A 14,167-nucleotide genomic window follows, 5' to 3' on the forward strand; every position below is an offset into this window, starting at 1 on the left:
TATATATATATATATATATATATATATATATGTAGTTTTGTTTTTTTTTACCAGGAAATTTTCTTAACAGGTTTTGAAAGACTTACCATTTCAGCAACATTGCTCAGAAGCAAAATCAGGAACAATTCATTACTTTTGTGCTTTCTAACTGTGTTTGTGTGTCATGAATCAAAAATATGCATTTTCCTTACCCAATGTACAATGTATGACGTGAGCTTGTGTGTGTGTGTGTGTGTGTGTGTGTGTGTGTGTGTGTGTGTGCTTTCACATGCACACCATAACCAAAAGTCAATGCATGTGTGTTTATTCACTGCACTCAGAGAGTGTTTCGGGCATGCTGTAATGCACACAGGTGTATTTTCACCCATTATCTGTGTGTTAAGGAGTGTTTGTGTGGAATGTGAACAGGTTTATTTGTTACCTGCAGCTGTACCCCATCTGTACCCTCCTATTTGTTTATGCCAATGTTTCTAGTTTATTTTACCCTGTGTTTTTTTTTTTTTCAATACTAGTGAGTAATTTGCATGCTTAGGCTGTTATGAGCTGTAGGTGTAAAGTGAATGACAGCAAAATTGTCAGTGTGATTTATTTGTATGTAGTGCCCACACATGCCAACAGGCAGTAGCAAAAGAAAAGCATTACTCGTTCATGTTACCAAACTGTTTCCATCCTATTTCTAGTTTATAAACATAAGTAGAGAAAGAAATCATGAATTTGGCCGTTTGGAGAAAGTATTATTTTATTTTGATATTTTATAATAACTTAAAATAAAGCAAATGTAAGAATTTTCTGAGAGATTGAGTGACTTAATCACTGACTACTGTACATATGTACATTTTCACCTAAAAAAAGGGAGGAGTGTCTGAGCTACGTGGAATAGATTAAATCGGTGTGATTATATCAAAATATTAACATTGGAATTGCTCTCCCTTATGATAATCAAGTTGTATACAAGAAAATACAAAAACTCAAATTTCACTTTGTTGCTCCTCCTAACCTGCTTTTCAAAGGCAAATCTATAATGCATATTTAAAGTAATAGTTCACCCAAAAATTTACATTTGCTGATAATTTACTCACCCTGAGACCATCCAAGATGTGTATGACCTGCTTGCTTCATCAAAACAGGTTTTTAGCCTCATCCAATGCAAGTGAATGGACACCAGTTTTTGACGGTCCAAAAAGCACATTAGTCAGCATCAAAGTAATCCACACATTTAATCTTCTGAAGTGAATCGATACATGTGTGAAAAACTGATTGCTAATTAAAACTTTATTAACTTTTAAAAAATCACTTCCTGTAAACATTATTGCCTCACATCACTATCGTATGACATCATCATGTTTTGGCGTTCGTGTGAGAATTCAGAAGTTCTGATCTGTTTTCCACAGAGGAACGTACTTTATGCAAGAGTTAGGTCAATTCAAACAGCAACAGAGAGCTGGCGGAAGCACAGATTTAAAGTTAAAAACGTTTTAAAAAACAATTTGTTTTTCACACAAATGTATCGATTCACTTCAGAAGACATTACTTGATCGGCAGGAGTCCTGTGGATTACTTTGATGCTGACTAAGTGTGCTTTATGGACCGTCAAAAATTGGTGTCCATTCACTTGCATTGGATGAAGCTGTGTGATACTTCCCAAAAAATTTTAAATCCTGTTCTGATGAAGAAAGAAGGTCATATAAATCTTGGATGGCCTGAGGGTTAATAAATTATCAGCAAATTTTCATTTTTGGGTGAACTATAATTTAATGCCCTCTACTGGGCAATTTTAGCTTCAAAACTGAATGTCTCTTCAACTTACTGAAACGTTTTCCTTTACTGTGTATTACAGATAATGTAGGTTGTTGTATAAAACTGTAGTTTCATATAAAAATTGATATTAGAGAGATGGTCAAATATTTAACAAAATATAGATTAGGAACCTTGCATGACATGTGAGCATGGTCAGCATGTTCAGAATGGGATACTAACATACTACTTACTACATAGTGTGTAGAAAAAATAGTAAAAAAGTACAAATAGTTTGTGTAGTACACAATATGTAATGACAAATGTTTCAGACAATAGTATGCTAAATCATTACATTTGCAAGTTCAACAAATTTTATTATTTTCATATTTTTATTTAAAAAACTATTGGTTTGTAATATTTAATCCAGTTTTGTGAAAAACTCTTGGCAGTTCAAATAATCAAATAATGGGTTAAAAAGTTACATTTCTTCCATTTCATTCTAAAATCTGAAAAAGGACGGTCAAGTAAAGCTAGAGTTGCCAAATTTTCAAGTAGGTATAGCTGCAGGGTGAAGACCTCCATATGGGGGCAGGATATCCAAAAGAGGGCAGGGTAAATCCAGAAGGGGTTGTGGTTATCCTTGAAAGGGGGTTGCGCCTACTCCAAAACTTCCACTCACAGTTAAGGTTAGGGAAACGGTTAAGGTAAGGGTCTCTCTATACCTTTAATGTTGGTTTGGAGCGCCCACCCCTTTTGGGAGCAATACCAGCAGCTACATCCTTCTCCAAATCTTTGCATGAATCCTGGACACTTCAGCATTTTGGACATTATAACTAAAATAAACCTCAAATTTATATCAAGATAGTTCAAATGAAGATTGCGATTAATTAAAAGATCAATATTTTTACCCATCGCTAATTTTATAATTTTTATTTTCAGCCATACACGTGATTTTGTGAGGTTCAACATAGCAAAATCCAATTATTTTCGCATACACCCTAGAAACTGCTTACGTACCCCTGGTAGGGAATAACTGCTCTACAGTATGCTGGACCTTTTTGCAAATGTAGTAGGTAACCCGTGTATTCCATGCATGCAGAAAATGTGCATACTGCACACAATATATACATACTACTCTCTGCAGAAATAGTGGGAGCAGTTTTATAGTATGCTATTCCGAACATTGCCAAATATACAGTATGCAAATACACTGACAGCTTAATGCCAAACGTGACCCGTTTCAACAAACTGGCCTCTCAACCACAACCCCAAGGAAACAGATTATAAAACATTGAGATCAATAAGTATAAAGAATTATTAAAAGTTAGCCACTCATTATGTCAGTTTGTACAGTTTACAGGGGCGATACTGATGCCATGCTATTAACAGAATAAGCAAACAAGCAAATGCTTCTGGAAACCATGTTCTGTAACTGCTTTAAAGATGCAAAATAGCTCTTATGTGATGAAGGTCTGTTTCAGGTCTATATACAGTGTAACAGTGAAAATAGTGCATTGAATTAATGGCTCTGTTGTCCAAGTAGTGTTTGTTGTCTGTACGCAGTCGTGTTATGTGTATGTTGCCTCAGAGTTCTGTCATTAACAGAGCCCTCAGCAGTTTTTCTCTATCCATCCTCAGGTCTTCAGAGCTGCACAAACACACATTAGCAAACACACATAAGCACAGATGGATGAAGAGAAAGGATGGGAACCATCAGAGAAAAAAAAAACATCAAGGCCCACGTCAACAGATGGAAAGAAAAATGGGCAAACATGCATATAGAGAGGAAAATATGAATAATTGGAGACAAAAAGCAGATAGACAGAGTTAGTGGAGAAAAAAAGAGAGAGAAAAAAGACATAGATCTTAATAGAATCATACAGTATTTTGAAAATAACCTGATAGTTGTAAATATGCATTACCTTTCTGTGTGTGCAGAATAGGGTAGCAGGTGCGGTACTGAACTTGGACAGAAGTATGGGGAGTGGTCACAATGCTCCAACCGTGGTGCATCCTTCTGCTACGGAGAGAAAGCAAAGGTCTGTTTGTATCTCACTACAGTCAAGCTACTCTTTTAGAAAAGTAGTTAGCTACACTAGAAACTACTAACAAAAAAAGTTATTTAAAGAAGATGCGATATCCTAATTAAATTAAATATACACATATAAATAAACACTATATATACATTATATATATATACATACATGCACACATACACACACACATATAGCTCTGGAAAAAATTTAGAGACCACTGCAAAATTATCCGTTTCACTGGATTTACTATTTATAGGTATGTGTTTGAGTAAAATTAACAATTTTGTTCTCCCAAATTCCAAATACAAATATTGTCATTTAGAGCATTTGTATTTTTTTTTGGCAGAAAATGACAACTGGTCAAAAAAGATGCAATGTTTTCAGACCTCGAATAATGTAAAGAAAACAAGTTCATATTCATTTTTAAACAACACAATACTAATGTTTTAACTTAGGAAGAGTCCAGAACTCAATATTTGGTGGAAAAACCCTGATTTTCAATCACTGATTTCATGCATCTTGGCATACTCTCTCTACCAGTCTTTCACGCTGCTGCTGGGTAACTTTATGCCATTACTGATGCAAAAATTCAAGCAGCTCGGCTTTGTTTGATGGCTTAAATACGGGACAAATCGTGCTATGACAGGGTCTTGATCCGATGGTCTTCCATCACACCTTGAGCGACCTGGCTGTGTGACATGGAGCATTGTCCTGCTGGAAAAACCAATCCTCAGAGTTGGGGAACATTGTCAGCGCAGAAGGAAGTTTTTTTTTTTTCCAGGATAACCTTGTACTTGGCTTGATTCATGTGTCCTTCACAAAAACAAATCTGCCCGCTTCCAGCCTTGCTGAGGCACCCCAAGATCATCACCAAATTATTTTTTCAACAAATTGTTTATGTTAGGAGTGTTGGTTATTAATGTTTTTGAGACATTACAGACATGACATTTTCTGTAAAGCTGAATAAATCGTTTTAATTCATAATAATGTTCATTATCCAATCACTGCCAACCATGTTATAGGCCTAATAGAATTTTGCACAATAAATCTATGTATTGTTTACCAAACATGTTGGGTGGACCAAACATAGGGTTTCCACCCATCCAGTAAAATACAGGATATTCCCGTATTTAAATATGAAATGATGCGTCCCGTATCGAATCGATCCAAGACCCGTTGTCCCGTATTTAAGCTGGTCAGATGGCGTCATGGTGAAATCATTCCAGATCGCTAATTTAACATTTGTAAAGTTGGAACTTTTACCTACTGTGGGTAAGGGACTGTCTGAAAAGTCCACATAATGTGCTAAAACGTGCTAATACTATGGAGGATGTGGTAAGGACCGTCTGAAACTCCACAAATTGTGCTAAAACTGTTTGTTTTTGTTTTTTTCCATATAAATGTTCAATTAGATGTACAAAATGACACCGATCGAACAATGTATAAATAAAATCATAAAGTCATAAAGACAAGTACGGGTAAAGAAAATATAAATAAAATAAAAATGAACAATATTCAAAAATACTTATGAACCAACCTCCTTTTTCAGTCCTTTTTCATTATAAATTCTCCTCCCTGTTCAGTCAATGGGTGCTTCTCAATCAGAAGGCTGCAGCCACGTTAGGCTGGATATCTCTGCAACCACGTAATCAAGCACCGTCAAAGGCTGTCTCAATTGTAGGGACACTGGGAAGGCAGTCTCATTTCACAGCCTTCGTTTGACGTATTTTGGAGGATGCATCAGGTGTATCCTTCGTGGCCTTCAATCACCCACAATCCTTTGCACATGTCCCAAATTATTTAAAAAAAGGGCGGAAAACGAGTTGCGTGAACATGGAGGCAGAAACCTTTATGATGCTGCTTACTTTTTTCTCTCTCCAAGTTTTTATTCGCATTTGCAGTAATTGACAATGTGTAGAAAAATAAAAAATGCAAGTTGTTACAAAGAACATACAAAGCACAAACAAAAGAAATAAAAGGGCAATTACATTTGAGAATCCTTGACTTTTAAAGTTTTCAATATAAATTCTAAGATCAGTGTTGAAAGATTTATTATACAGCCTCTAGCTTTGCGAATAAAATATTTTGCTAAAATAATTAAGGGATTACGGACAAATTTCAAATTTTCTGAAGTATATGGGTTTTCTTAAAGTAAAATATCACATGAGGGATATTGCCTTTGACGGTGCTTGATTGCGTGGTTGCAGAGATATCCAGCCTAACGTGGCTGCAGCCTTCTGATGGAGAAGCACCCACTGACTGAACAGGGAGGAGAATTTATAATGAAAAGGACTTAAATATTGATCTGTTTCTCACCCACACCTAACATATCACTTCAGAAGACATTGATTTAACCACTGGAGTTTTATGGATTACTTTTATGAGGACCTATGTGATACTTGGAGCTTCATAATGTTGGCACCCATTCACTTGCATTGTATGGACCAACAGAGCTGAAATATTCTTGTAAAAATCTTTGTTTGTGTTCTGCAAAAAAAAGAAAGTCAAACACATCCGGGATGGTATAGGGGTGAGTAAATTATTAGCGAATTTTCATTTTTGGGTGAACTATACCTTTATATTACAGTTTAGAGTGTTTTGAACAGTATTCAGTTGGTTTAAATTAATTTAAATTCTGTGTTGTGTATTTCGAAGCCAAAATACAAATGTACACACGTGTATATGGGGGAGTATGAAAAACAAATTAGAAAGCACCCTATTTTATATTACAGAATCCAAATATAGTAATAACTAGCAGGAATGAACTAAATACTTAGCTTCAAAAAAGAAGTCAAAGTCCCTATGAGTCTGCACAGGCCTCAAGTTAATCAATGAATCAGTTATTTGAACTAGGTCATTTTCATGAACTGCCCGAAATAACTAATTCACTCAAATTAATTTGAGTTCCCAAAGATAGATATAGGGGAATTGTTTATTTAAATAATTGTAATAAAATTTACATAATAGTAAATATTACTGCCCGAAAGAACTGATTTTTTTTTTCCAGCAATACATAATATGAGGACAATTTAAGTGAGTGTGTTTGATTACTCCCTTGACTCCAATGTGACAAAAGTTTTTTTCCAGTGAGGCTCTTACAATGGGAGTGAATGGGGCCAATCCATAAATATTAAATGCTAACTGATTCAAAAGTACAGCCACAAGATATAAACAGTATGCCTGTTGACATGATTTTAGTGTGATAAAATCGCTAACTAATCTTCTCTGTGTAAAGTTATATCCAATTTTAAAAGACAATGTAACAGCATTAACACCAAAAGCCCATAAAAAATTACAATATAAAACATTTTACAGTTCAAATAATAGTTTTAAAAAGGATAATTAATGCAAGTGCTTTTTATAAAATGATAAGCTTTACATTTCTGCCTTTAAACCCTCCAAAAATTGGCCCCATTCACTTTCATTGTAAGTGCCTCACTGTACCCTTAATTCTCTCTCTTTTATTTAAAAAAATATTTTTTTGTGGTAATCAACACTATGCCACAAATGCTGTCCTATGCTATGACTTTCTTTTTCCATGGAACACAAAAGAAAATGCTTGGCAGAATGCTATGTAAGTCACCATTCACTTTGCATCTTTTTTCATACTGATACAATGAAAAATGAATGGTAAATGAAGCTAATATTCTGCAAAGCATCTACATCTGTGTTCCACAGAAGAAAGAAAATCATAGGGGTTTAGAATAACATGAGGGTAAGTAAATGATGACAGAATTAAACATTTTCTGTGAACTATCTCTTTAAGAATAGTTTTACCATCATTATATTTCATTAGGAAAAATCATAAATGTTACCGGTGGGTAAATTGGTGGCTGGACTTGTTTGTCCAATGAGTTGCTTGACGTGGATTTTCCCAAACTGCACTGGGAGGATATGGCTGCAAGTGCCTCTGGAAGGTCATCTTCATCACTATGGTTACTATGGAACAAATGACAATATAATTCAAGAGAGGTCTCATTGTAAAAACTAAAAACCAGCAGAGGAAACATACCCTTGTTACAACCCTAATATCACAATAAGAGGTTCATAATATGTTTCTGATTGCTTAAGAAATCTGACATTCTGAATATTATGCATAATGTTTTATATGTTTAGGATTTAAAACGTAATAATCTTTAGAATTTATAAACTCATCAAGTTAACATTATTTAATTTGATATTTAGTATTTAAATCAAAGACTATTTGACTTATTTAGGTCATATTTTTTAATTAAGTACATTTTATTTGTGACCATTAATTTTTTTAAATTAGATGAGAAAGAGGGAAAAGGGTCCTAGATTAATTTGTGTTTTATTTCTCAAGCTTGCAAATGTATATATAGTTATATATACTGTCTGTATGTACAGTATATATTACACTTCAGTGTTGTAGTACTCGAGACCGGACTCAGTCTTGTCATGGACTCGTGAGCAATTTGACTCAGTCTTGACTCGAACTTGAGCAAGTGTGGACTTGGACTTAACCCAGAGTCCAGTCGAGTCCCTATTCAAAATATATACAGTGAAAAGCTAGTCAAACATTTTTGACTGATAATATCTGAGATCTACATGTCATGTCTTGCATTTCAATCTGCTGAGTAGAATCAGAATGAACTTTTATGATTTAGAATGATTGCAAATCAGAACTTATTAAAATGTTTGTTGTTGTTTTTTTGCCCAAATCTAAGTCCTTGTGGTGGCGTAGTGACTCATCTCAATCTAGGTGGCGGAGTAAAAATCTCAGTTGCCTCTGCGTCAATTGTTATCTCGAGGCTTCTTGAGCATGTTACCATGGAGACATAGCGTGTGTGGAGGCTTCATGCTATTCTCCACAGCATCCACGCACAACTCAACACCAATGAGAGCGAACCACAATATAGTGATCACGAGGAGGTTACCCCATGTGACTCTACACTCCCTAGCAACCGGGCCAATTTGGTTGCTTAGGAGACCTGCCTGGAGTCACTCAGAAAGCCCTGGATTCGAACTTGTGACTCCAGGGGGTGTAGTCAGCACCTTTACTCACTGATCAACCCAGGCCCCTTTTTAAGATATTTAGCAGATGTTAGATGCTTTCCAAATGAAAAGATCGAAAACAGAAATCTCAGAGAGACGTACATGTGCTATCTGGGTTCGTTGCACTACATTGGTCTGAATGGCCTCTAGTCTTTTAGAAATACTTTAGCCATTAGTTACATGAATGCTACACATACTGAAGAAATGTACAAATACTTCTCTCAATGTCATCAGAATTTAATGGTTTCTGGAAGAGAGAGAGAGAGAGAGAGAGAGGAGAGAGAGAGAGAGAGAGAGAGAGAGAGAAAAGGATTCTGTGCATACCCCGAAATTAATCTTGCAGGCAAAAGTAAGCAGAAATGCTTAGTTGACTTACAATGAATGAAAAATAGTAGTGTAATTGAGGAAATTGTTAACAAATTGAATGTAAATATTTATATCACTTTCTGTGTAAACATTGTAATATTTAATACATTATTGTTTGGTTATTAGGCCCTTTTTAGTTATTGTACAATTATACTGTATTTTGTAAAGCAGAAATTTTAAATGTTCAAAAACAAATGAGGTTTATTTGATATATGCGCTTATAGTTCTTTAAACTAATTGATACATTCATAAAAAATCTTTTGTCTTAGACTCAGCCTTTACTGGTCTCAGTCTTGACTCGGAATTAGCCCTCTCCAGTCTTGGTTTTGACTTGTACTTGACCCTCTTCTGGTCTCCATCTTGACTCGAACTCGACCTACTCTGGCCTCGGAATGGACTTGGATGAGCTGGTCTTGAGTACAACACTTACACTTAGTTTGTGGCTCCATGCATCTCGTTCTAATGGCATCTGGTAAGTAAATTGCAGAGTTGTGTGTGGAATGGCTTAGACCCTCCCCCTAGTGACTCACAAGCTGAACTGCCGGACGAGGCGTTTGCGCCGGTCCACCCTTGGCTTCTCTGTATTCAGACTGCTTGAGCCTGAATCCTGTGAGGAGCTGGGATACCTGATTTAAAGTACAAAGTCAGTGAATAAAACACACAGACAACGACACTGACACAATATGAAGGTAATTGTACAGTTTCAAAAATGCTTGAAAACCATGTGAGACATTTGCCAACTTCCATAGTTGGTACCTGCTATTCTCACCTGTCAGTTTGGTCTCCACTTGAAGAATTTCCCTTTGAGGTTCCACTATCACTTTGGGTGGCACGCTACAAAAGGAGAGAACAGAGCACAGACATATGCATCACTTATCTACTACACATATATTTATTCTGCAACCTTAACAATGACGTTTATAGATGGTTTTATACCATTATAATTTCCCAATGTAAAGCTAGGCATTTGAAAATGCAGCTAAAACAGCTTATAGTGTCAATTGGTTTTACATGGTCCCTTTTCATTAGCTGGTCTAAGCTGATTTGGGTGGTTGACATATTGGGCTACCAGCTGGTGGGACTGGGATCAAAGACTGTAACCGCATTAAAAAATGGGTGTAACAAATGTGCAAATACAAGAATCAACAATTAAAAACCCATCAGTCAACCACTAATCTGAACATTGTGGGAGCTCTCAGTCCCTGCTGAGGTTGACTTGACTTGTTCAACTTAATTATAGATTTTAGACCACTAAGCTACATGGGACTTAATCTAACTAGGTAACCATATTCCAAAACATCTAGTACTGTTTAAAAAGTTCTAGAAGTGAACTTTGGATCAGCTTTTGTAAACACATAGTGTCGTATTCAAGCATTCTATAAGTGAGAGGGCTTACTTTGGAGATGTTGCTCTTGAGGGGTTCCTGTTGAACCGCAGGGGAGCAAGGAAGACTTTTCTCAGACAATGGTTTTTCCTCTGCCTGTATGTGGTTATGAGGGACAATCACATGCTTATTCACAATGCAGCCAGATAACCTCATCAATTCCTTTGTTTGTTCTTACAGACCGTGATCTCTCTTTAACTGACCATGTCTATGTTGATATGGAGGGCGGGCCAAAGTGCTGGTTCTGCTTCCAACAGGTTCTGACTGTGCAAATCTTTGCGTCCTGGAGACACGACCCAAGCTTCTGATATAAACAAACTCATTAGCATACATATTCTGAAATGTATCACATTAAAATGTAAAGATTTCAAAGGAATAGTTCACCCAAAAATAAAAAGTCTCTCATCATATATCCACCTTCATTCAAACCTGAATGATTATCTTTTTTCTGTAGAACACAACAGGACAATTTTTTATGAATATCCTGGCCACTCTCTTCTATTTAATGAACGTGCATGAGGACTGGAACTGTTAAGCTCCACCATGACAAGAAAACATAATAAAAGTATCATAAAGCTGGCCATTATGGCTCGTGCGCTATGTAGTCCAAGTCTTCTGAAGTCATACTTTTGTGTGAGGAACACATCAAAATTTGTGTTATACACTCATAATCTTCCCCTCCGGTGGACTGCCTGCTGCGACCAGATCACTGAGTCAATGAGCTGAGCTTGAGAACCAGATCAGTACAATTAGTGAAAGAATCATTCAGACCAGATGCCAGTGACGTATGTGAGCATAGTGGAGTGGGAGCGGCATGATTTTGCCTGGAGAAGGAGATCATTGTTTTCTAACAGCACTCCACTAAAGCTCCATCACAGGCAAAACACCTGTTAATGGACCTTAATGCAATAATTCACCACGTGTTAAGCAGTGTTAAACACTATTAGCATGATATAACCAGAAAGAATGTGGAGAAAAAAAAAAAATTAAAAAATTAAAACCTAGCAGCATTTGGTAAAGTTCGACCTCCAGCGGAAAGGTTACTTTCGCTTTCTGTTTTCACGCTCCCAAATTGAGTTAAACTTGCGGTAAAGTTTGACTTAAAAACGACATATGTCTCCTCTCTCTATTCTTACATCAACTGGCATATAGTGAACATTAATGATGGGGTGGCAGAAAATACGAGTGATTGCCACAATCAAGGGTTTGTTGTGAAATCCAAAAAGTCGATAATCCGTTCACATGTGGAGAGAAAATCTAAAAGTTCAGTATTAATACCCCTATGAAATATTTTGAATAATCATATCACCATTCTAATCTAATGCATCTTAATCTTAATTGAAGGCTATTAGCCTATGTCCCGCATTCAATAGTATTGAACTTTCAACCACGTAAAACACTGCGTAGTTTAACTTTAATCGATTGCCATCTAAATTGATTTTAGTGCCATAGGCTAATTTATGCGTTATACATTTGCAGATGAATATGCTCAGCAAATGCGAATAGAGGGTTTAAGATTTTAAATATTAAAAAATTAAAACGCTATTATTTCTAAAAAAAGAACTCTACATAAGGCATATCGTTTTGACAGTATTATCTAGTTTTGATTAAAAAAAAAAAGTGTAGAGCACTCCGAGAATATATTTATTTTTCATTAACAAAATTATAGGACAAGGATAATTAAAAGAAGTGCAATAATAGGGAATGATTAGGCAATAATAGATAGGCCTAATAATGTTTTTCATTTATTAATTTGATTTAATGTTTTGTTTTTGTTCTGGTAATTTATAAAAAAAATATTTAGGTAATTCATATTTTTAAATTTATATATATATATATATATATATATATATATATATATATATATATATATATATATATGTACAGTGCATCTGGAAAGTATTCACAAAGCGCTTCACTTTTTCCACATTTTGTTATGTTACAGCCTTGCAAAATTTATTAAATTCATTATTTTCCTCAAAATTCTACAAACAACGCCCTATAATGACAACATGAAAGAAGTTTGTTTTAAATCTTTCCAAATTTATTACAAAGAAAATCACATACTTTGTTGAAGCACCTTTGGCACCAATTACAGCCTCAAGTCTTTCCTTGTATGATGCTACAAGCTTGGCACACCTATTTTTGGGCAGTTTCTCCCATTCATCTTTGCAGGACCTCTCAAGCTCCATCAGGATGGATGGGGAACTTCGGTGCACAGCCATTTTCAGATCTCTCCAGAGATGTTCAATCGGGTTCAAGTCTGGGCTCTTGCTGGGCCACTCAAGGACATTCACGTAGCAACTCCTTTGTTATCTTGGCTGTGTGCTTAGGGTTGTTGTCCTGTTGGAAGATGAACCATCACCCCAGTCTGAGGTCCAGAGCGCTCTGGAGCAGGTTTTCATCAAGGATGTCTCTGTACATTGCTGCATTCATCTTTCCCTCGATCCTGACTAGTCTCCCAGTTCCTGCCACTGAAAAACATCCCCACAGCATGATGCTGCCACCACCATGCTTCACTGTAGGGATATTGGCCAGGTGATGAGCGGTGCCTGGTTTCCTCCAGACATGACAATTGCCATTCAGGCCAAAGAGTTCAATATTTGTTTCATCAGACCAGAGAATTTTGATTCTCATGGTCTGAGAGTCCTTCAGATGCCTTTTGGCAAAATCCAGGTGGGCCTGAGCTCAAATTTGAGTGTCATTGCAAAGGCTGTGAATACTTATGTACATGTCATTTTTTTCGTTTTTTATTTTTAATAAATTTGCAAAGATTTCAAACAAACTTCTTTCATGTTGTCATTATGGGGAATTGTTTGTAGAATTTTGAGGAAAATAATTAACATAATCCATTTTGGCATAAGGCTGTAACAACAAAATGTGGAAAAAGCAAAGCGCTTTGAATACTTTCCAGATGCACTGTGTGTGTGTATATATATATATATATATATATATATATATATATATATATATATATATATATATATATATATATATATCTCTTTACACTGTTATACAAGCTGTACACTCACTACTTTACATTGTAGCATTGTTGTCACATGAAAATATATAATCAAATATTTACAAAAGTGTGAGGGGTGTACTCACTTTTGTGAGATACTGTATGTATGTATATCCTTCTATCAATTGATTTACTTAATTGATCAATCCCAGAGAATGCTGCCCATATGTTTCAAAAGTAAGATTGGACCAATGTTAGTGCTCTAATAAAGCACAGTGTAGCTTTTCTTCTAGTAGTGTGCATTTACTTTTCATTTAATACACCTTCTGCATGTAAGGTTGTGATATTAAAAAGCATACTGAAATAACTTTACAGTAGAGAGGTAGTTAGACGCTAATTCTGCCATGGATCCAATACAGAGCAGGGTTTCTCGAATCCAGGAGCGCAGAGCGAGCGGGGAGTGGGAAATGGTCAACCTGGAGTGGAGTGATTAATGAATGCTTTGAGCACGGAGGGGAAATTGTTGCCCCTCCACTCAACTCACATACTCTGATTCAGACCAGTTTTGTGAACTGGATCAACTATTTAGTTGAAAAAATTCAATTCAAAAGAATGATTAGTTCACAAATTGGACATCATTATTGTCTTATGAACGTGCCAAGGAGA

At 35.9% G+C, this 14,167-nt stretch overlaps 1 protein-coding gene across 1 annotated transcript in view; it reads right to left on the minus strand.

Moving 5' to 3' along the window:
* Nucleotides 1–59: 59 nt before the first annotated feature.
* LOC127655996 (band 4.1-like protein 4B) overlaps nucleotides 60–14,167 on the minus strand; it is a 35,961-nt gene continuing 21,853 nt past the window's right edge. The window contains exons 17-23 of the mRNA XM_052144107.1: nucleotides 10,743–10,843; nucleotides 10,552–10,635; nucleotides 9,925–9,989; nucleotides 9,686–9,781; nucleotides 7,589–7,712; nucleotides 3,660–3,757; nucleotides 60–3,385 (exon numbers count right to left, since the gene is read on the minus strand). Coding sequence (XP_052000067.1) covers nucleotides 3,322–3,385; nucleotides 3,660–3,757; nucleotides 7,589–7,712; nucleotides 9,686–9,781; nucleotides 9,925–9,989; nucleotides 10,552–10,635; nucleotides 10,743–10,843 — 632 coding nt within the window. The 3' untranslated portion in view covers nucleotides 60–3,321. The remainder of the gene's footprint in view (nucleotides 3,386–3,659; nucleotides 3,758–7,588; nucleotides 7,713–9,685; nucleotides 9,782–9,924; nucleotides 9,990–10,551; nucleotides 10,636–10,742; nucleotides 10,844–14,167) is intronic.

Source organism: Xyrauchen texanus, chromosome 15, assembly GCF_025860055.1.
Source record: "Xyrauchen texanus isolate HMW12.3.18 chromosome 15, RBS_HiC_50CHRs, whole genome shotgun sequence".
Classification (NCBI taxonomy): Eukaryota; Metazoa; Chordata; class Actinopteri; order Cypriniformes; family Catostomidae; genus Xyrauchen; species Xyrauchen texanus.